The sequence below is a fragment of the Moschus berezovskii genome, chromosome 11 (assembly GCF_049115385.1).
Source record: "Moschus berezovskii isolate FMDL1 chromosome 11, NW_MosBer_1.0, whole genome shotgun sequence".
NCBI classification, from domain to species: domain Eukaryota; kingdom Metazoa; phylum Chordata; class Mammalia; order Artiodactyla; family Moschidae; genus Moschus; species Moschus berezovskii.
The window spans coordinates 79,132,244-79,154,269 of record NC_142470.1 but is presented as its reverse complement, the minus strand read 5'-3'; the positions used below and the strand labels follow the sequence as shown (position 1 = coordinate 79,154,269).

At 37.5% G+C, this 22,026-nt stretch overlaps 2 protein-coding genes and 1 non-coding gene across 3 annotated transcripts in view; 2 read left to right on the top strand and 1 right to left on the bottom strand.

Annotated features, from left to right (window-relative positions):
- Nucleotides 1–14,330, top strand: part of RHOQ (ras homolog family member Q) — a 39,878-nt gene extending 25,548 nt beyond the window's left edge. Inside the window, exons 3-5 of the mRNA XM_055399139.2 lie at nucleotides 6,638–6,802; nucleotides 7,096–7,191; nucleotides 11,044–14,330. Coding sequence (XP_055255114.1) covers nucleotides 6,638–6,802; nucleotides 7,096–7,191; nucleotides 11,044–11,199 — 417 coding nt within the window. The 3' untranslated portion in view covers nucleotides 11,200–14,330. The remainder of the gene's footprint in view (nucleotides 1–6,637; nucleotides 6,803–7,095; nucleotides 7,192–11,043) is intronic.
- PIGF (phosphatidylinositol glycan anchor biosynthesis class F) overlaps nucleotides 11,406–22,026 on the bottom strand; it is a 33,971-nt gene continuing 23,350 nt past the window's right edge. The window contains exon 6 of the mRNA XM_055399138.2: nucleotides 11,406–11,713. Coding sequence (XP_055255113.2) covers nucleotides 11,600–11,713 — 114 coding nt within the window. The 3' untranslated portion in view covers nucleotides 11,406–11,599. The remainder of the gene's footprint in view (nucleotides 11,714–22,026) is intronic.
- LOC129540169 (U6 spliceosomal RNA) lies at nucleotides 21,198–21,301 on the top strand. The gene has a single exon (XR_008682620.1). It is a non-coding gene; the product is annotated as a U6 spliceosomal RNA (small nuclear RNA).

The following is a 22,026-nucleotide window of genomic DNA, read 5'->3' as shown; positions in this document are numbered from 1 at the left end:
TCGCCAGGAACTAATCAGGCTTATGATAAGTAAACACCATTTCACAACTGAACAGAAGATGAGATGTTTTTAAAAAAGGGAAGGAGGGAGGTAGGGAGGGTGGAAGAAAAGAAGAAAGGAAGGAAAAACGATGTTAAGAAAGTGAAAAAAATTTTTTTAAGTTTTTGAAAAACAATGACTTTTTAGGAATTTCTAGCACTTAAAAAAAATTCTCCTTAAATTTTATTTAGTCCAATAAACTCATTGTCAATGCATTTTGAACCAAACTTACCAAAATACTCCTCCAAAGAACCCAACCCAGCTTCCTTGAAAAGTTATTTTTAAGGGGCTGAAAAGTAATATTTCACAAAGTGAAATACAAAATGAACACCAAAACGACGAACTTCACAAAGAAGATGAGGTTTCATAGACTGCTGTTACCAAGAATTATTACAGAAATGTTGATGATATGTAAGATTTCTGACAAAATACTTTTCATCTTCAGAAGCTAGCTTCAGTCCATGTGCCCTCTTGGCTATAGTGTAGCACCCTTTGGGGGTTGGAGTGGTTCAGAAGCCATGCCTGATACCTATTTTGGGCTTCTCACCAGAAACAGATGTTTCGGATGGAGATGACTACTCCTTCATTTACCACAAGCCACCAGTTGTCAGAGACATTCTTACTCAGTTGCCTTACATTTTATATATCCTGAAAGTAGTCAGAAGCTGTTTTAGACTTTAGAAGTCTGGGACTTGACTGTTAAAAGAATTATTCAATTGTGGTCCCACTTCTCATTCTAGGTTGGTTAAATAAGAAAACTCGTACAGGTTTTGATAAATAACTATTTTCTAAAGTAATATCCTGGATTACTCAGAAGCATAATATATTCTTATAGCACTTTATAGTCTTCAAAGCACTTGTCATTGATAATCTCCTATTTTACAAACTGATAAACAAAAGCTCTAAGAAAGAAGTGATTTGACAAAGGGCACATGCTAGCACGTCACATATGTTCCAATCCTCTCCCTCCTGTAAGGGCCAACTCAAATGCCACCTCTTCTAAGAAGTCTTTTCTTAGCGCCTCCTAATTACTGCCCTTGGTTTTCACCACATTCTGACTTGTAATATAATGTCCGCATAGGTTTGTTTCCCTTGCTGTGAATTCCCTAAGAGCAAAAGCCGTTATAAACGTTTTTACCTCTTCTCTATCAATTCTTCCTCCTCAATGCCAACCTTAGCATGCTCTTATCAGCACCACAGTTTCTTCTGTTCTAGGCTATGGCTTTGAGGTGTGCAAAGTTCTAGTGAGGTACCCTGGCACACCATGGAGTGTTGTTGCTCATTCAAGCTCGTTGCCACATTTTCAACATGCAGATGTCTTACGAGGATTTTGCAAATGTCTATAAAGCATGTTACAAGTTAGAAATGGCTGAATCTTGGCCTTACTTCATTTCCCTGATGGTTGCACTCTGGACACATGGTGGGTGCTTACTAATGTCTTTTTGATCAAGCATTTATATGCTCACCTGCTGCAGTTTACACTTTTCTTTCTTCCATTGCCGCATCTGAATATCTTTTTCTGTATTCATGTCTTGAATTCCCAACAAAATATGAGCTCCAGAGGGGATTATTATTTCTTTTATTTGTGTGTACATGTCCTTGGAACATCTTTGCTAATTTTCAGTGACCAGTAGGTGATAGAATACCACAAAAAGCATGGCAGAGGCTATACCACCCAGTGTGAGTGGTTTGCTTAAAGTACATATTTTGGATACGTAGTTTGAGTAGGTGTACACATTCTAAAAACATGTATTTTAAACAGAACTCACTAAAGTGGGAGGGAGCACCCAGGTCCACACGAAGGGAGCAAAGGTGGTGTGAGAGTGGGCACCCTGGAGAGCATTGCTGGCTGAGCTGGGCATTAAACGGGGGCTTCTGACTGATGGCCATTGGCTCCAGTTCTCTGTTGCACCTGAAGGTGCTTTGTTTTCTCTCAGAGCATGTTGCATTGGTCTCATTGTCTGTGGGCTCTTGTCAGATCGTCAACTGTGATACTGTTGAAGGGTGAAGCTGGTCATCCTCACAGGTCAAGCACTCTTGATGAGCACAGAGAGTCTAATCAATCACTGAGCTACCAGAACCCACCGTAAAAAAGTGGATCCCACTGGTACTCAGCCAGTTGCTAAGAAACTAAAGCTTTTACTAAGCATTTCAGCAATCCTGTTGACCAAGTTCACCATTGTTTCTCAGCTTTTGACATAAGACGGTTGTCTTTAATACACTGAGAATATTTCAATTACCAGGCTGAAATGTGTAAACATCTACCTTTAAAAAAATTTTTTTAGACTAAAATATAATCAGTTTGTGAATTAGGAGGACATGAGAATTGACTTTGAAGAATTAGGACTTTTAAAAGGAAGGGCTGCTGCTAAGTCACTTCAGTCATGTCCGACTCTGTGCGACCCCACAGAAAGCAGCCCACCAGGCTCCCCCGTCCCTGGGATTCTCCAGGCAAGAACACTGGAGTGGATTGCCATTTCCTTCTCCAAAAGAAAGGGCAGTTCCACATTTAACTTTCTTTGTGTTGTCAAATTTTAAATATATAGCTGGGGAGGAAAGGGTTCCATGCTTCAATTTATTTATCCCCAAATCTAAAATGGCATATTGTGTTCTCTCAAGATACTGCACAGTGGATGTAAACAATTTTATATGATGCATGGTACAGTATGCACAGGGAATCATTTTTTTTTTTAATTTGTTATCTATTATTAGACTTCTAATTACTTAGGCTAGATGAAAGCGGAAAGGTTTCATTCTGATAATCACTGCCAATGGTTTAGCTGGAGATTATAGGCAGAAGCAGTTCATATTAGATAGTTCAGACTTAAGTAATATTTCTTTCCAAGGAGTCCTAAACACACTAGTCTTTTTTTTCAACCTCAGTTCATATTTTAACTTTTGCAACAAAAATCTACAATTTAGCAAATCTAGAAATGATTAGTCTAGGTTCCTTCCTTTCTGCCCCCACGTCTCTCATTGAGGTTATGAAAAGAATGGTTGCAACAGACTTACTTTCTGTAGAATATTTGGATGACTGTTCAGCATTTCTAGAGAACTTTCCATTCAGTTACTTTTTATGTCTTCCCTCATATCTCAGTTGGTAAAGAATCCGCCTGCAATGCGGGAGACCTGGCTTTGATCCCTGGGTTGGGAAGATCCTCTGGAGAAGGGAAAGGCTACCCACTTCAGTTTTCTGGCCTGGAGAAGTCAGTCCATGGGGTCGCAAAGAGTCGGACATGACTGAGAGACTTTCACTTTCAGTACCCTCCTTGAAAAAGAATGCATGTTCTGTTTCCCTGATGAGATAAATTTTTCATTTAAAAAATCTAATTTGATTTTCTTGAAAAATATATAATTCTTTTTGGGGGGGTTACATTGTAAATAGTCTTAAGGCTCTTGAGTCCCCAAATGATTAATTAGTACAGTAATAATATATCATTCTCTTATAGTAATCTGAAAATTATACTGTCCTCAAGAGACCTCAGTTTCATTTGTGTGTTTTGATGCCAGGGTAGAAAATTTGTGTTTCTCACTAGAAGAGTTTCTTCCCTGTGGTTGAAGAGAGAGAGATGCAGAGCCAGGACTGATATGGGATTGATGGGATCCTGTGTGGATGGCAGAGAATAGGAGAACCAGTTTCCCATGAGATTGAAGAATTTATGGTAAAGCATTGAAAGAGATTTTTATGTGTCTGGCACTCTGCTGAGTGCTTTAGTTGCGTTATCTCATTTATTCCTCATAATCCTATGAGATAGTAACCTCATTTCTAATTCTGTGAAAACTAGATCTTGAAATATGGCGGAAGAGAAATTTGTAGCAAGAACCCCACCCTCCTTCCCTGACCATGCTGTGTGCAAGTTTGCTCAGGAACGGACAGCTGCTAGGTAGAATGCTAAGATCAGATGCTGTCCCTTTAATTCTCCTTCTTAACATGCAGTTTGAAATTGGAGTAGAGTACAGAAAGTGTACTTAATGCAACAAATTGTACTATTTAACACTCAAACTAATGTTTGTTTGTTTGTTTCTTTGCTTATGTAGTTTTTTATTTTTATTGAGGTATAGTTGCTTTATAATATTGTGTTTCTGCTGTACAACAAGGTGAGTCAGCTGTGTGTACTCTTGGACTTCCCAATCCCACCCTTCTAGGTCATTACAGAGCCCTGAGCTGAGCTCCTTGCCCTCTACAGCAGCTTCCCACTAGCTAGCTATTCTACGTGAATGGACTCAAACTGATTCTAAAACATGTTTTTGATAATAGTCCTTTTGTAACTGGAGTGCCAACATGTTTCACACCCATTCTACTTGAACTCATCATTAATAATTTCTTAACACTAGAGCTCTGCTTTCAAAACCAGTTAGAAGCCTCCACTTTTTAAAAACAAATGTTCAAGAAGACTGGGGGTGGCATTTCCCATCTTGTCCCGAGCCAACACCTGAGAGATCTTTCAATACCCTTGGCCCCAGACTGCACGTGTGCCCTTAGAAAGCATTGCAAAAAAACCAGAAGGGCTAACTCCAAAGTCCAGAGTCTGAGATAATAATATGCTTGAGTGTAACACTGTAGTAGGAAAAATGTCAGAAGATGGCATGAAAGGAAAGTCGTCCCATGAGAGAAATACTACCACTGAAACGCCAAGTGGAAGATATTTTTAATACGCCTTTAGTTCCACGTTCATGCAGTTCTAGTCGTGAAGGGTCATTTAAGAGGGGTGGCAGCTTAGGCCAAAAATAAAATTTCCTTGAAACCAGATGAGAGGCTAGCCCTGACAAAAATGGAATCCTGATTCTGCTCACTCCCTGGAATGTAAGCAAGCAGAATTTTGTGTCCTAGGAAATAATCTAAGCAACAGGATATTCACTGCCTTTTGTGATGGAGAGATGTTAAAACAGCCATTGATAGTGCAGCTCTTTTGTAGAATATGAAGCAGCAGTTTAAAACTGTATGTCTGTCAAAAGACTGAAGGCAAAAGGAGAAGGTAGCAGCAGAGACTGAGATGGTTAGATAGTATCACTGACCCGATGGACATAAATTTGAGCAAACTCCAGGAAACAGTGCTTCCCAGGTGGCACTAGTGGTAAAGAACACACCTGCCGGTGCAGGAGATATAAGAGATGCAGGTTCAATCCCTAGGTTAGGAAGATCCCCTGGAGGAGGGCATGGCAACCCACTCACTCCAGTATTCTTGCCTGGGGATTCCCATGGACAGAGGAGCCTGGTGGGCTACAGTCCATGGGGTCACAAAGAGTTGGACACAACTGAAGGGATTTATCATGCACACATACAAGGAGACAGTGGAGGACAGAGGAGCCTGGCATGCTGCAGTTTGTGGGGTTGCCAAGAGTTGAACATGACTTAGCGACTGAACAGCAACAACATATATTGTAAGAACCTACGAGGGAGAAGAATCTGAAAAAGAATAGATTATATTTATGTGTGTCAGGAAGATTCCCTGGAGGAGGGCATGGCAACCCACTCCAGTATTCTTGCCTGGAGACTCTCCATGGACAGAGGAGTCTGGTGGGCTACAGTCCACAGGGTCTCAAAAGAGTCAGACACGACTGAAGTGACTTAGCACACACACATGCACATATATATATAACCACACATATATACTCATTATATATATGAATCACTTTGTTATACACCTGAAACTAATACAACATAGTAAATCAGCTACACTTCAGTTTAAAATCAAAGGGTAGTCTAACGTGTTCTAGTCTGGCACCAGCTCCAAGACATGCTGAAAGGTGCAGAACAAGATGGATTGCACGGCCTCTTCTATGTACAGATGTTTAAATACATACAGCTGTAGGCATATACATGCACAAAAAACAACAGAAAAGACACATCTGAAAAATCTGCAGTTCAGGAAAGGAATGGAAGCTGGGGAGTAAGAAGGATTTTATAGATTTATTCCATATGTTTCTATCTTTAATTTTTCACACAAACATGCACATATACACACATACATACAATTAAGAAAATATATAAACAGGGAAAACAAAGATTTAAGGTCTCAGTGAAGATGTGTAGTGGTTAAGGCATGGATTCTAGAGTGAAGCTGCCAGTGTTTGAATCCTGTCTCCTTTGCTTATTATGCTTCCTTACACAAGTCGTTTAACTTGGGTGCCTCAGTTTACACAAAGGTAATACAGAGTGGTTCTTATGTCATATAGTTGTTACAAGGATTAAATAAGTAACATGACAGAGCATATTGGTATGTTTACACAGTAACATTCAGTATATAATATTAGTTATTATACATGACTGTACCTAGATATTTAGCCACAGTCAATTCTGTGTGCAAACTTTTCAGTTAAAGATGCTTCCAGTGAGAACTGTGGTCATCACAATGTGTTTTCTCAAAGTTTTCTTGTAGTTGTTAATGATATTGTCATGTTTTAACCCCCCTGGTGTTCAGAACTTCCAAAAGAAGAAAAGCAAAAATGAATGGAGTTATGTTGTTTGATGTAGAATGCCATACGTTTCATTTGTGGAATAGTCCTGACCATGCTTTTTTGACCATCTAATCTAATGTACATATTTATTAGTAAACTCACAGTGATGGAAATAATGAGGTTTTTCTTTCTTCCTTAGGAAGACTATGATCGTCTGAGGCCTTTATCTTACCCAATGACTGATGTCTTCCTTATATGCTTCTCTGTGGTGAATCCAGCCTCATTTCAAAACGTGAAAGAGGAATGGGTACCAGAACTTAAAGAATACGCACCAAATGTACCCTTTTTATTAATAGGAACTCAGGTATGTATGCTTTGATTTTACCCATTCAAGAATAACCTTTCTGGCCTGCTTCATGATGACAGCCCTAAGATTTAGCAAATGAGATACGTGTTTAATCTCAGTTGTTAGTTATAATAAATTCTGTCACACTTTTGGGAAAGGTAGTGTCAAAAGAAAGCAGTTACTATATTAGTCTGTTTTAAAAATCAATTTCCCTTGTAATCTTTTTTTATATGTGGGGGTTAAATGGTACTTCATGTTTTATCTTTAAAGACTGATGCTATTATGGGATGTTGTCAACTTTTCTTAACTAGATTGATCTCCGAGATGACCCCAAAACTTTAGCAAGACTGAATGATATGAAGGAAAAACCTATATGTGTGGAGCAAGGACAGAAACTAGCAAAAGAGGTAATGCATCCTTTACAGAATTTAAAAATAAATGTAAATGAAGCTAAGGTAATAATAGAAGCGAATATTTATTGTGCATTTACCATATGCCAGGCACTGTGCTGAGTGTTTTACATGCATTCAGTCATTTAATCCTTGCATCAGCTCGGTGAGGTCGATTGACCAGTTGCTCTGAAGGAGAAAACAGAGGCGTGGCAATGTCAGGTAACTTGTCTGGTAGCTTGTAAGGTCCTGCAGGTAATAAATGGCAGAGCTGAGTTCAGTAAAGACCTGACTCCAGCCTTCAAACCTGTGCTACACTGCCAACAATATTTTCCTAATGTCATGTATAGAAAGAGGTGTCAGAAAAAGGGGCTTCTTAATCAGGCCCTGTCTTCAGTGAAGACTCATGGAGTAGACAGTGGAGTGCAGTTGGAAGGCAATTTAAATCTGCAGTTACAAAACAAAAAATTATGGCTAGGTAGGAGAGGAAATGTGTTGCAATCTTTTTATGAAAGGTGGAAAATATTATCATTCTAAAAATATAACTCTGATGCACAAAATGCCTCTTAACTTATAGTCTTCCTCTCCCCCAAAAAAGGCATACTTTTTTCTCCATTTGGCCCTAACATTATTGAATTCTATTTTTAGATGTTATGACTTTAATAGGACTTTTGTGGAACACTTTCCAGAGACAGAAAAAAAGCAACAAAACTTTTTGGAGGATAGTGTTTCCTAAAGCAAAAGAGAAATAGTTTCACTAACAAGTTACTTTAGAAATTCGAAGTACTAAATTCTGTCATCTTGGGAGAGAAGGAATTTCTAAATGTCATAAAGGTAAAAGTCATAAATGAAAATATTGATGATTGAACTACATAAAAAATATATCAAAATACCAGAAATAAAATTAAAAGTCATATAACAAACTTGACGTTTATGGTAGAAAAATGGGTTAATATCCTTAGTGTACAGGACCCCGTTGCATGTGGATTAATCAGAAAAAGACAGGTATACATATGTTGGGAATTCTACATATATATATATATATATATATATATATATTCATACACTCCAATAGGAAAAGGGACTCAGAGTCTTCAAAAAATGCAGATTGCCATAGAAGATAAGAAATACATTCATACTCCTTAGTGGTCAACTGTAAGTTCAATTTCCAACTATAAAACTGGCAAAAACACTGTCCCAGCAGGGCAAGGGCTTCCCTGGTGGCTCAGACGGTAAAGAATCTGCCTGCAATGAGGGAGACCTGGGCTCAATTCCTGGGTTGGGAAGATCACCTGGAGAAGCAAATGGTAACCCACCCCAGTATTCTTGCCTAGAGAATTCCATGGATAGGAGCCTGGCGGGCTACAGTCCATGGGGTCACAAAGAGTTGGACGTGACTGAATGACTACACACAATGGGGCAAGGAAGTGGGTACTCTGTTGTTCTATTGGTCATTGAGTAAAAGCAGCCTCAACAACATGCAAACGCCTTAAAGTCATGAACACTTTTGATCAAGCAATTCCATAGGTAGGAGTGTATCCTAAAATGATTATATAGGATGTCCTTAAAGAGATGGCCATAAAGTTGCTGCATTGTTTATAACAGCAAAAAACAAAAAATCCTGCATCTATTAAAATTTTATACTAATATACCTATTATAATGTTCATGCTTATTATATAGGTTAAGGGGGGAAAATGGTTGCAGAACACTATGATCCCATTTTTAGACCTGTCAGCAGCATTGGGCACAATTGGTCCTTTCGTGAAACACTTTCACTTGGCTTCCTTGAATGCCCTCTCTTGGGCTTTCTCCTCTCTTGTTGGCCTCCCCTTCTCCTCGTCTCCCTGTCTGAGTGTTGGAGAGTCCAGGGGTCAGCCCTCAGCTTCTTGGATGTCTTTCCTTCTATATCCACACTCAATCCTTAGGCTTGTTGAGCTTCTAGCAGTTTTGTGGTCTGAACAGTCTACTGCTGAGCTTCCCAAATTCCCATCTGCAGCCTGGACTTCTAGACTTGGTAGTCAAACTTTCCATCCAACAAGTCCATCCTGGTGGTAAGCGTCTCAAAATTAACGCGTCCAATACAGAATTCCCAGTTTTATCCTCCAGGCTTGTCTTCCCAGTTACTCGGGTTTAAAAACCTTGGAGTCACACTTGACCTTGTTATTCCTCTCATACCGTACAGTGAACCCTTCAGCAAAACCTGGTTTTTTTTGCTTTTGAATATATCCAGAGTACCTGTGTTCCTCACTGTCCCCTCCTTTGGCAGCCTGGTCCAGGCTCCTTCCCTCTCTGCCTGGATTAACTGGAACAGCTTCTCACTCACCTTTCTGCTGTTCTCAACACAGCAGCCATCGAGTCTTTCAAAATAGAAGCTCCATTAGCTCACTGCTCTGTGCAGTATCCTCCAGTGGCTCCCCAGCTGACTTTGAATAAATAAAACCCCCTCTGTGGCATCCAGGCCCAGCCACCTCTGCCTCACTCATTCTGCTCCAGGCACACGGCCTCCATGCTGTTTCCCGTTTTCTGCCTCCAGGCCTTTGCCCTTTCACTGCTTCCTCTGCCTGGGAGTCTTCCTGATGTAGACGTTGTTCATCCCTTCCTTTTAGATATCTGAACCAATATCACTCTCAATGAGATCTTGCCTGACCTGTCCCCACTTCCTATCCCCATGGACTATATAGTCTGTGGAATTCTCCAGGCCACAATACTGGAGTGGGTAGCCTTTCCCTTCTCCAGGGGATCTTCCCAACCCAGGGATCAAACCCAAGTCTCCTGCATTGCAGGTGGATTCTTTACCAGCTGAGCCACCAGGGAAGCCCAAGAATACTCCTTCTCCAGTGGATCTTCCCAACCCAGGAATTGAACTGGGGTCTCCTGTATTGCAGGCAGATTCTTTACCAGCTGAGCTACTAGGAAAGCACTTCCTTTTAGATCTCTGCTCCAATATCACTCTCTCAATGAGATCTTGCCTGATCTGTCCCCACTCCCTATGTCCTTCCCCATTTTTCTCCAAACCACTTCTTCTAACTCTATATTAATCCATGGTCTTCTTCCTCTAAAATATGTTTCATTGAGAGTTGCATAGGGACTTAATTTTGTTCCTTCTTGTAGGAAGGAACAAATTCCTTCCTCTGATTTGGCAAATCAGTGCTCTGTAAGTTTTCGATGAATGGACAGACGGATGGATGGATGGATGGGGCCCCTCTGAGTAGAAGCCAAAGTCCTTACTCGAAGTCACTGTCTTGAGGCTACCTCACTGACCTCATCTCTCGCCACTACCCCTGCTCACCCTCTCCCCTGCCACTCTGGCTTCTGTCCTGCCCCCTGAATGTTCCAAGCACGTTCCTGCATCAGGGATCTTTATGTCTGTGGCTCTGTATGCCTGGAAACCGTGCCAGTAGGTATCCCTTACGGCTCAGACTTTACCTTGCCGAGCAGCTTTCACTGACCATCACCACCACCGTCACCTGCACCCTCTCCCTCCCTCTTTTCTTTAACCCATAGCATGTGCCACCATCTCCTCTATATTCCTTCATGTGTTCCTCCCCCCGTACAACTTAAGCAAATGTAAGCATCATACAGCAGGGGTTTTGCTGTTTTGCTCAGTTCATAGACATGATTCCCAGCACCTAAAAATGGTGCCAGGCATATAATAGGTATCCAGTAAACATTTGATGATTGAAAAAATTTTTCAGAGAAAGTCTGAAAGGATATACACTAATATTTTAACAGGTAGCTATCTCTAGGGAATCATAAATATGATTTCATTCTTTTTGCATTTTATGATTTTCCTTATAATGGTATGTTTATGTGGTACCAGTTGTGTAAAAAAGATTTTATATATTTATGATTTTTTTTCTCCCTCCCAGATAGGTGCGTGCTGCTATGTGGAATGTTCAGCTTTAACACAGAAGGGATTGAAGACTGTTTTTGATGAGGCTATTATAGCCATTTTAACTCCAAAGAAACACACAGTAAAAAAAAGAATAGGATCAAGATGTATAAACTGTTGTTTGATTACGTGAGAAACATCTTCAGTGGCCAAGGAAACTGTACATTTCTCTCAGAAACCATATGAAATGCTACAGCTGTACCCAGACCTCTTATAATGAAGCAGTTTAAAACTTGAAAGGAAAAAAAAAAACCAACCCTGTCCTCAGAATTCTATAAAAGTTCATTAAGAATGTTTCTTAAAGGTCCAAGAAGCAGCAAACAGCATCTGAAGCCACAATCTATTATAAATACTTTATTTCAACTAGAAGGTACAATCTCTCAGGGGTTTCATAGTTTAAAAAGCTACAATCACATCATGTAACTACATAAAAAACAGTGCTGTTAAGTGGAACTGCCTGGCCTAGACCATATACATTTCTGCACAGTCTTTATTGAATCTGCACAAAGAAATCTCTTCTCCCTTTGCTCCAATTAATTGTTCTTGTATGTGAGTTTCTTTCTATTCCAGTATATCCAGAGTGGTGAAATAACAAGGCCAGCCACATAGCCAAAGGTTGCTCCAAGCGTGCAGGAGATGGGCCATTCCTGAGGAGAGAATGTATGAGATCAAAAAGAACAAATGTTTTACTATTACTTGAGCACAAGTGTAACCTAAATATTTCTATATTAAAGCTTAACATGCTTTCTTAAAGAATGCCAAAAGTGTAATAAGGTCATAACTGCATTTATCATGAACACTAAAAATGTACACATTTTAGTTAATGTGCGTTCAGCTGTAACAAGGCTTCTGGCGATTGTAGATTTAGTTTGATGCTCCCCAGACTGCATGAGATACATGCTGAGATTACAGATTAAAAACTTTGGGTCAGACTTTGTCATAATCCTGGACTCAACTTAGCTCTCTGAACTAGTTGGTAGTTTTTTTTTAATTTCCACATTGGCTTGTATATCAAATGAGACAAAAAGTGTGTATGCTGACCAAACCACAAGAAACTTTAAGTCATGTAAAGACAAATGACTTAGAATACAAGCATGTTACATGGAATTTATAACAAAGCAGCTGCTTTCATAATAACACTGATGTCACCTTTCAGACATAGATATTGAAACCACAGTAGAAGTTACAGAACTACAACTTAACGTACACATCTAGAGTATAAGTTAAATGACGTGCTGGCTTCCAAATACCCATTTTTCTCCAGTCATGTTACATTTCACAATATTACCTCTAGCCAGAAGTAAATAACATTGATTTATTGATCATCCATGAGCAGTGCATGGTGGTCCCGAGGTGAAAGGTCCTGCTTTAAAAAAAATTTTTTTTCATGTTTATCTGTGAAGCTCATTTGGTATACTGGAGCCATTTCTCATTTTTCTCTAGGGAAACAGGCCGTATAACTGTGTTAGAGGTGAACCATCTTAATGGTAGTTCTGTTACCTGATTAAGCTTCCTTGTTTGGTCTGCTGTTGATCTAGCTTAGTCCAAATGCCATGCAATGGACAGTGTGTTAGACAAAGATTGTTAGACACAGTGTGTTAGGCAAAGTGAGCAACTGATGTAGTTCAGAGAAGCATAATCTAATACATAATTTTTCCCCCAGCCTTTCCTACATTTAAACTTGCTGTTGCATAAATTATGATTTCTTTATGTCTTTGGTGAGCTTCTGTTAATTTCCATGATTTGAGCTTATAGCTATGTCTGTTGCACAGATTGGGTAATGGAACACTAAACTTTTATACTTGAAAATGACAGCCTTAAATGCTCATAGCAGTCACAAATCTAGGATGTACTGTCTTGTATGTGAGTTTTGTAGAGGTTTTTTTAAAAATATAAGCATCATCTTCCCCATTGAAGAGTGGAGAATCTACTGGGTAACTGGTCAGGAGCTTTCTCTCCTGAACTGGACAGTGGATATCTTCTTTCTCCCAAGAAGTGGTGGTTCATGTTAAGTATCATGGCCTTATGTATGCTCAAATGGAATCTGATGTAACTTTCTCATTTAATTTTGGTCTGCTATTTTTAGATAGAACTGAAAGAACTGTGTAACTCAGTTAGTATATTAGCCAAGTTGTCCAACACGTGATATAAAGGAATTAAGACAGTAAAGTATTATACATTTATTTCCAGCTTGCCTTCGGGGATTTGATGGGAGTTTTTTTTCTTCCTCAGTTCACATATCTGAAACTCTTCACACTTGGTTTCCTAGCCAATAAAGCTAAAATCTAGAATTTGCCCCGCCCTAAGAGAAATGGACTCAGACTCTAGAAACACAAACTCTAGTGTCATCTCTGTTTCTTGATTGGGCCTCATTTTTCTCATCTTCTAAATAGGGATTCTAATATCTCTTCCTATCAACTGCTATGATTTTCTTCTTTCTTACGGTAATCACTGTTGGACATTACCCTTTCGGCTTCATGTTCCTAAGATGGTAAAAATCCTGTGTATAGATTCCTAGAGCTCTAAGCAAAGATGATTGTATCCTCTGAGCCTGAGGTGCCTTAGGTACTCTACTGACCTTGACGGGATTTGGAGTTTCCCCTTATGAAGAGCCTTTTCATTGCTGCGGTTCTTTAGTATCTCTTTTTTTGCAAAACCCTTTCAGCCACTTTAACTAAAACCAAAGATTTCTTTTTTTCTGTTTATAAACAGATTATAGAAAAGTTGCCTTATTTTCAGAAGCATGTCTTCATTTAAAACTTGGGTTTCCACAGAAATTCAGGCTAATCACTGGAACAACATAGTGAAATATCTGGAAAATAAAATACTTCAAAAATATCTTACTGACATGAATTTTGCTAGTGAATGAAAACACAGTGCTTCAAATAAGATCATGTATAAATGAACTCAAACTTAGTTGTTTTTTTGCATGCAAGTAATCAGTCTGAAGTCTTTAAACATAGTTAGGGACTTCCTGACATCTTATTTAATATTTTGCTTATATCCTTATTCGATCTCTAAAGGTACACTTTAGGTTAGCCTATGTTGAATTATCATATTTCCAATACGTAGAGCCTGAACTAATGGTTTTTATTGTGAATTATCTTAGTTACTTTAGGCATTGCTTCCATTTGATTTTAATTATTCAGTTTACGTACCAAATTGAATACTCGTTTGTTGGTTGTTGCTTTTTAAGTGATTGTTACTTTAATAGTGTCCCATCTCAACACATGGGGTTACAAATAAAATAATATTCATAGTTTACTACCTATGTAAAGTATTGAACTTCTTACCTTAGTAGTTTTTATTTAACACTCTATGTAAACATTTGGACTAACACTCGATTTTCCTGTTTCTCATTGCTGTGAGTTTATGCATCATCGGCCAATTGTGAGCACATTGTCAAAGTGTAGGGAGAATCATAATCCCTCATGAATCCAGCCAGATTCCAATTTGGGTTACTAAATTCTATTTTAATCACTTTGTAATTTCATTGTGGCTCTTTGTTTCCAAACACAAAGATACATTTACACACACATTCTTCAAATAGCTGTCATACCTCACCTCCAGTGGAATGCCAGCTATGAAGTAAATATTAAAAAGTTTTGCCTAAAGAGGGGTTAAGGTTTGAAATACTTGCTATTCAACATCTCAAGGAATCCTATGCCATCAACAAATCAGAATGCTGGACTAGCTGTGGACACTGTTTGCAAGTGACAGGTCACACTCTCCTGCTTGATTTTCCTTAAAGTAAGTAATCCTTATCTGTAACAGTCATTTTTAACAAGAGATTTTCTTTATATAAGGGCAAACTTTCCTGATTTTTATAAACCAAGATAGGGAATGGCACAGAGGCTATCGGAGGGAGTTGGGGTTGGGGAAGGGCCGGAGGCTGCCAACAAACAACCTTTCCTCAAACAGTTTGCTACTAACCTTCTTCTAACTGCTTTAAAACAATTTAAAAACTATCCTGTGGCAACGGATCATACTGAATTGTCAAACAATCCTAGATTTGTCACGTATTTTCATAAATAGATTTTGAAGTTTTCTATTTAAATGTATCATTTCACATACGGAGATGTTCCTATTTATCCTTCCTCATACTACAAATAGGATGAGGAAAACACACGGAATCTACTGAACAGACAATTCAACTGCGTTGCTATAAACATGTCTCCAAATGATGGTCATCTGAGATGGAGCTATATAATTATCTTGTTTTGTTTAAGGAAAATAGAAAACTCAAAGACATTCATGTAAAAGTCACATGTGTTTATCACCAAAAGACCATCTTTTTATCCAATTTTTTATAAATGTAAAATTTTTTTAAAAATCACTAAAATAAAATTTTCTGTTGCATAACAAAAGATAATATAGTGCAATTGGGTAAAATTACTATAGTTACTGTCAAAAAGGAAAACTTTAAAAAAGTGAGTAGCTACATCATGTGAAGAAAGTGCCCTGCTTTACAGTAAATATTATCCTTGCTCTAAATCAAGTAATTCCTTATTTGTCTCAGCACTTGAAAAAAGTCAGTTTTCACTTAAAACAATCAGCATTAACAAAGGCCTGATACATAGGATCTTAGTACATGGTACTAGCAATAGGCTATTTTTCTCTTAGAAATAAAACAATTTCACCCTAATAAGCTTTAAAAAACTTTAAAAGTAATACAGATATGTGTTTTTCTTTTAGAAAAATCACTATTATTGCTGCTTGAAAGACACTTCAAAATTATATAAGCTTATTTCTACCTGGAGACCACACTACATTCTGAGCAGGCACTGCTATAAAACTCTGCTTTACATTTTAGGAAAGGAAAATGTACTAATATACAGAGTTTGAAAGCATGTTCTAAGTAGCAGAGAACAGTATACTCTATATGTATATATATGTGTGTATGTATATATATATTCTGAATCACTTTGTTGTACATCTGGAAGTAACACAACATTGTAAATCAACTATACTTAAAAAAAAAAAGTTAACAAAAATATGACCCTAAGCAAGTCGCCTAACCTTTCTGTGCCTTGTTTTCTTATCTGCAAAATGAGGATCACTGTAAAACTCACCTCACAGGGTTACTGTAATGACCAAATGAGGTAATGTCCTATGTGGTGCTTACAATCATACCTGAAACAGGTCTGGCACATAGGACAAGTGACCAATCAATGAGTTATAATTGACAATCTTTCAGTTCATATTGTTAAATAGGTACATATGAAATAAGTTGTAATTACAATCTACAACACTATCATTCCTCAAATACACCATCTCTAAAGCTATTTTTAAACATATTTCTAAAAAACGACACCTACCTATACAAAGTAGACATTTCTATCATTTTTAAGTCTCCATTTGAATGGCTCAATTCATTCAAAACTGTGTATTAAGAGCCCCTACTATAAACCAAGCAATTAAGGGGCAAACTAAGATTATTTTTTAGATAAATTTTAATAACAAAAATGTGTTGCAATATAATTTTTGGAGAGGTATGTGATACACGAGATCTCAAGGGAAAACTGACTTATCTGCAGATCAGAAAACCTAGAAACACTCAGAACAACTCACAACCATTAGGATTACTGACTCTTGCAGATAAAAAACAAAGATAAAACCCAGGCAATTCTAAATTTCACACAAACTACTTTTTAATGTTTTGTTTATCATGCTTACCATAGATTTACATTTGCACGACTGACAGAATTCATCTTTCAAAACCTACTTACTTTCAAACTTCAACTGGTTTTAAATGATCATTTATATTTTCCTCTGAATTTGGTTTTAAATGATGTGTTTTTCCAGATGTGCTTAAAGTAGATGCTACTGTCTGGTGTAAGAATACATGAACAGATGAATCTATTCATCTGGATACATTTCTCTGGTTAGTTGTAACTCAGAGTTGGTTGGTTCGGAGTTGGTTGTAACTCTGCCCTGAGCCATGTATACTCTACCACTCTCCTGTGACTAAGAACACAGATTTAGGAAGAGCTATTTGTGGAGAGGTCCACAGTCTCCAGGCTGGAACTTCTTGTCAAAGTGATGATATAAGGTCCCTGCCAGGACCATGCAAATGAGTTTTACCTTAGCCAGCACTCTTCTCTATCACATGAAAGTCCTACTAGCATATCATTTTCAGTATCATTGCCCTACAATGAACCCTCCTTTTAAATCCCAAACCACTTTCTATCAGTTAAGTATTGAAGTATGTAACTCACATTCATATAATTAATATTTTATTTTGATTTGTCTAAAACACTGTGTAAGACTTTTAGTAACAGAAACACCAATTAACCTAAAAATATGCACTCTTTCAATAATTAAATCCATAATCTTGACTTCATCCGTTTCTCTATCATTATTTGCTGTGATTCATTTAATTTTCCTAATGATCTCCAGCATCAATTTATTAAAGCATTATCTGTGGCACCTGTGACTTTTAATAATGAATATATGTCTCACAAATATTAATTTTTAAACCTGATAAAACCAGAGAAAACAAAAAATTTTTAAATACAACAATGCCTCATTTATCTGTTATCTGATGGGAATAAGTACAAATATTTAACAATTTTAAATTGTTTTAAAGACAATCTCCATCCATTTTGCTTTTTAACTTTATAATCAACAAATACACTCAGAAGAGATTTGATTATGTGTTCAATTCCATTTTGGAGGTAGTAGCACTGGAAGTCAAGAGTTTAAAGGTATTTGTTGGTTTTCTAGGTACAAAATCCTCATGTATTAGCTCCAAATACTCTCCTACAAATATATTAAATTTTTTGGTCTAACATACACTACCAAACTGAGTGGTCGTGGCATTTAAATGAGATTCTCATGTGGGGAAAGAAATACAATATAATAACTACTCGACCTTTTTCAAAAAAATCTAAGCCATGGCCATTGTTAAAGAAGAACAGGGATAAAGAGAATCATGGTGTCCTGGAGCACTGGATTTCAAGTCTTCCTCTTATCAGTCAAGAAATGCTGAACAAGATGCATACTCCTCTCCTCACACTTGGCTCTCTTATGTGTAGAAATGAGGATGAAAGCTATCTTGCACTATGGTTACCAGGATTAAGTTACTTGTGTGACAGTGCCAAGCCCCATGCCTGGTACATAAACAAAAAGATATTGTGTTTTCCTTCTACTGCCATCTGAAATATCAGATAGGATTGAAAATTAAGTGAAATCCAAATACCCTAAATACCCAAATACCAGAGAAACAAAAAGATGAGTTAACAATCCACTCTACCAATTTAAGGACCATTGTGCAGAATGAATAAAACAAGCTGAGGTAATACACATTCTCTGGAGAATTCAAATAATGAATTGGCAGTTTTTGGGGAATGCTAAGAAAAAACAGTCATTAACCTACTCCTTTATAGGTCATAAATGCCTATAATATCAGTTAAGCAGTTAACTGTTGGGTCCTGAACTAAGTAATTTAGAATTATATTATTTAATCCTCACTAGCAAGTGTCAGAGCCAGGGTTTGAACCAAGTAATTTGATGCCTCAGCTCTTAAAAATCGTATTATCTGTCTACCTATTAATAAAACATGTGGCTTTAAAAACTTCATGTAAATTTCCTTTGTTTAGAATGACCAACAACAATTCTTAACTGTGTACTAATTTTTTTAATAACGTGAAGTGCCAATTTTTCTTTTTATAAAATTTAATAAATGGTACAATGCACAATGCCATAAACATTAACAGTTAAAATGCAGCTATAAGTTTTCTCTGGGGGTGAAGAAGGCAGTCTGGGTTATGGGCAATTCAATGTTTATAATGTAATAATTAAGGCAGGGAAGAGAAGCAAGATGTCTTTGAACTACTTTCAAAGAAAACAATAAAGATGACCAACAACATAGTGGGCAGCCATCAACCATATTCTCTTTCACCAAACTCTTGCTGCCTCCTAGAAACAGAAGGCTTCCTCCAATTATAAAGATACCTGGTATCTTTTGTCATTTGTCATTACTTAAAATTATTTAAAATTCCTATTGCTGCTGCTGCTAAGTCACTTCAGTCGTGTCCGACTCTGTGCGACCACATAGACGGCAGCCCACCAGGCTCCCCCGTCCCTGGGATTCTCCAGGCAAGAATACTGGAGTGGGTTGCCATTTCCTGCTCCAATGCATGAAAGTAAAAGTGAAGTTGCTCAGTCGTGTCCAACTCTTAGCGACCCCATGGACTGCAGCCCACCAGGCTCCTCCGGGGATTTTCCAGGCAAGAGTACTGGAGAGGGGTGCCATTGCCTTCTCCAAAAATTCCTATTAGTAGGTGAAAAAACCTTTTCATTAAGGTTATGTATTTTCATTGGGCCTTTCCAGTCATTAAATTCTGAAACAATTTAAAAACTATAAGTATTCTTGAACTTGCTCAATATAGAACTCACATCATTATATAATCTTATGCTTGGCCTCTGGGCACTTTATACCCAGTCAGATTGAGTACAAAGTAGAAAAATGGAACTAAAATATGTGAAAGTTTTTGTGAGGTGGTTTGTGTGTATGTTTTTTTAAAGAAAGTGTAATTGCTTAACCAGATACTCTTTCTTGCTTCTCCAAGTTTACTTATTTTTATTAAACATAAGTAAAATCAGATCACAACCCAGAAAAGCTTGCTTTACCACAAACATATCAAATCTTTATTGGGCTACAAGGAATACAGAACTAAAATCTCTTCCTAATACTATATATAATATTAAAGTTTAAATAATAAAGTATAGACAGAAGTTTTCTCCTTCTGAAATTCTACTTTAGAAAAATCTCCATTCTGAAGTAATGCCATAATCTTTTATCTGGTTTACTGTTTCTCTGGAAGATTCTGTCAGCATCATGAGCCACACTGAGTACTTATTGTGTAGTTAGGTTTACAAAGAAAAAAACAGAACAGAAAATAAAAAGTGATGAAAATAAAAAGTGGAAAAAAAAAGACATCATTTCTCTAGTTTATAATTGCTAAACTAGTAAATAATTGCTAAACTGGTGAGGGGCAGGTAATTATTATGTGAATAAAAGATGATTAATTTTACACCACTTCTAACATATCTATCATAATTTTAAAAGATGATAGTGAATACATATCTATCATAATTTTGAAAGATGATAGTAAATAAGTGGCTCATTAACTTGGAATACTCTTAAAACAACCCAATAGTAAAGATTATTAAATAACCAGTAATATTCCAGTCAAATGAAACATTCCTAATGAAGACCAACATTTGTTACATACTATATTAACTAGCTAGAAATTTTTTTTTAAGTCAATAATTCAAATAGAAAATTTATATTAATTTTAAAAGTCTGATACCATTAATTTGGATCCAGTTCACCTCTTACTGTAAATAAGAACTGAGGTAGAAAAATGAGAGTCACTAGCTAGAAGCCCAAATAGTCAAAAATGTGTAATTGGATTGTAAATAACGGAAGTATATATTTTCTGCACAAACCTAAACCCAGATGTTAGAAAGATGCATCGACTCCCCATAATTCAGCATCTACTTCTGCACAGGCTTTTTGTCTATTGTTCCCCCACCTTTGGCTGCACCACATAGTATGTGGGATCTTAGTTTCCTAATCAGGGATCAAACCCATGGCCCCTTCACCAGAAGGCAAAGTCTTAACCACCGAACCACCAGGGATGTCCCTGCATAGTCTTAAGGCCATTTATACAGGTGTAAGATGCAAAGAGTCAGCTCACTGGAAAAGACCCTGATGCTGAGAAAGATTGGGGGCAGGAGGAGAAGGGGGCAACAGAGGATGAGATGGTTGGATGGCATCACCGACTCGATGGACATGAGTTTGAGCAATCTCTAGGAGATAGTGAAGGACAAGGAAGCCTGGTGTGCTATAGTCTATGGGATCGCAAAGACTTGGACACAACTTAGTGACTGAACAACAAGAAGATATCAAACTTTTACACTCCAAAATATTTCATCTATATGCAAACTAACAAGCTAATTACACGTTACCTTACCAACTCAAAAGCTGATGGCCCATGGTGCATTATATATTGATACTTTGTATTAGATTTAATTTCATATATCTGAAATAAGGGATTAAGACACAATTTCTTACGTATACTTTTCAATGATTTTGATTGTCCTCCAATTGTCCTCCAATATGTGCTCGCTTCGGGAGCACATATACTAAAATTGGAACAATACAGAGATTAGCATGGCCCCTGCGCAAGGATGACACGCAAATTCGTGAAGCGTTCCATATTTTTAAGTTTAATTTCCATTCAGTTTGAGTTCTGCTTGTTTCTATATGTCTCTCTTCCTACTTTGCTGCCTGTCATTTTCCTTGTTAACCATGACGATGACTGGAAAATGTGCTTTAGTAACTGATGGGTATGTGGGGATATTTAGCTCTGGTAAAGTGTGGTAAACCATGGAAACAGTTAAAGGAAACCTGCCTATGCAGGAAAAAGAAAAAGAAATTATGACACTATTGAATGAAATTAAGTTTCATAAGATGGTAACTTGAGTACAAATGAATCTCTATTTCCCAGCAATCACTGAGATGGCCAAGAGAATATAAAAGAAACCTTTATTAATACTATAACCTTGGGAATGGTATCAGTGACACCACACATGCCAAACCTCCAGGGATTTCTGTAACATATAAGTAGGTGAAGAAATATTACGGGGAAGGGCAAACCTACCAGACTTACTGAATGTAAAACAACAACTCATTTGTTAGGGAGACACAACGTCTAATAGAAACCAGAAAGAATGGACTTAAAAAGTAGGCAGTTAAGTGCAAGACATACAATCTAGCTCCCTCAATGGCCTTTGGAAAGTGAGACACATATCAGAGATTCACTACCTAGGAATTTAAAGAGAAAACTGGACAAACTAAGAAAAAGTTAAGGATTTATCCCAGGAATGCAAGGATTCTTCAATATCCGCAAATCAGTCAACGTAATACACCACATTAACAAACTGAAAA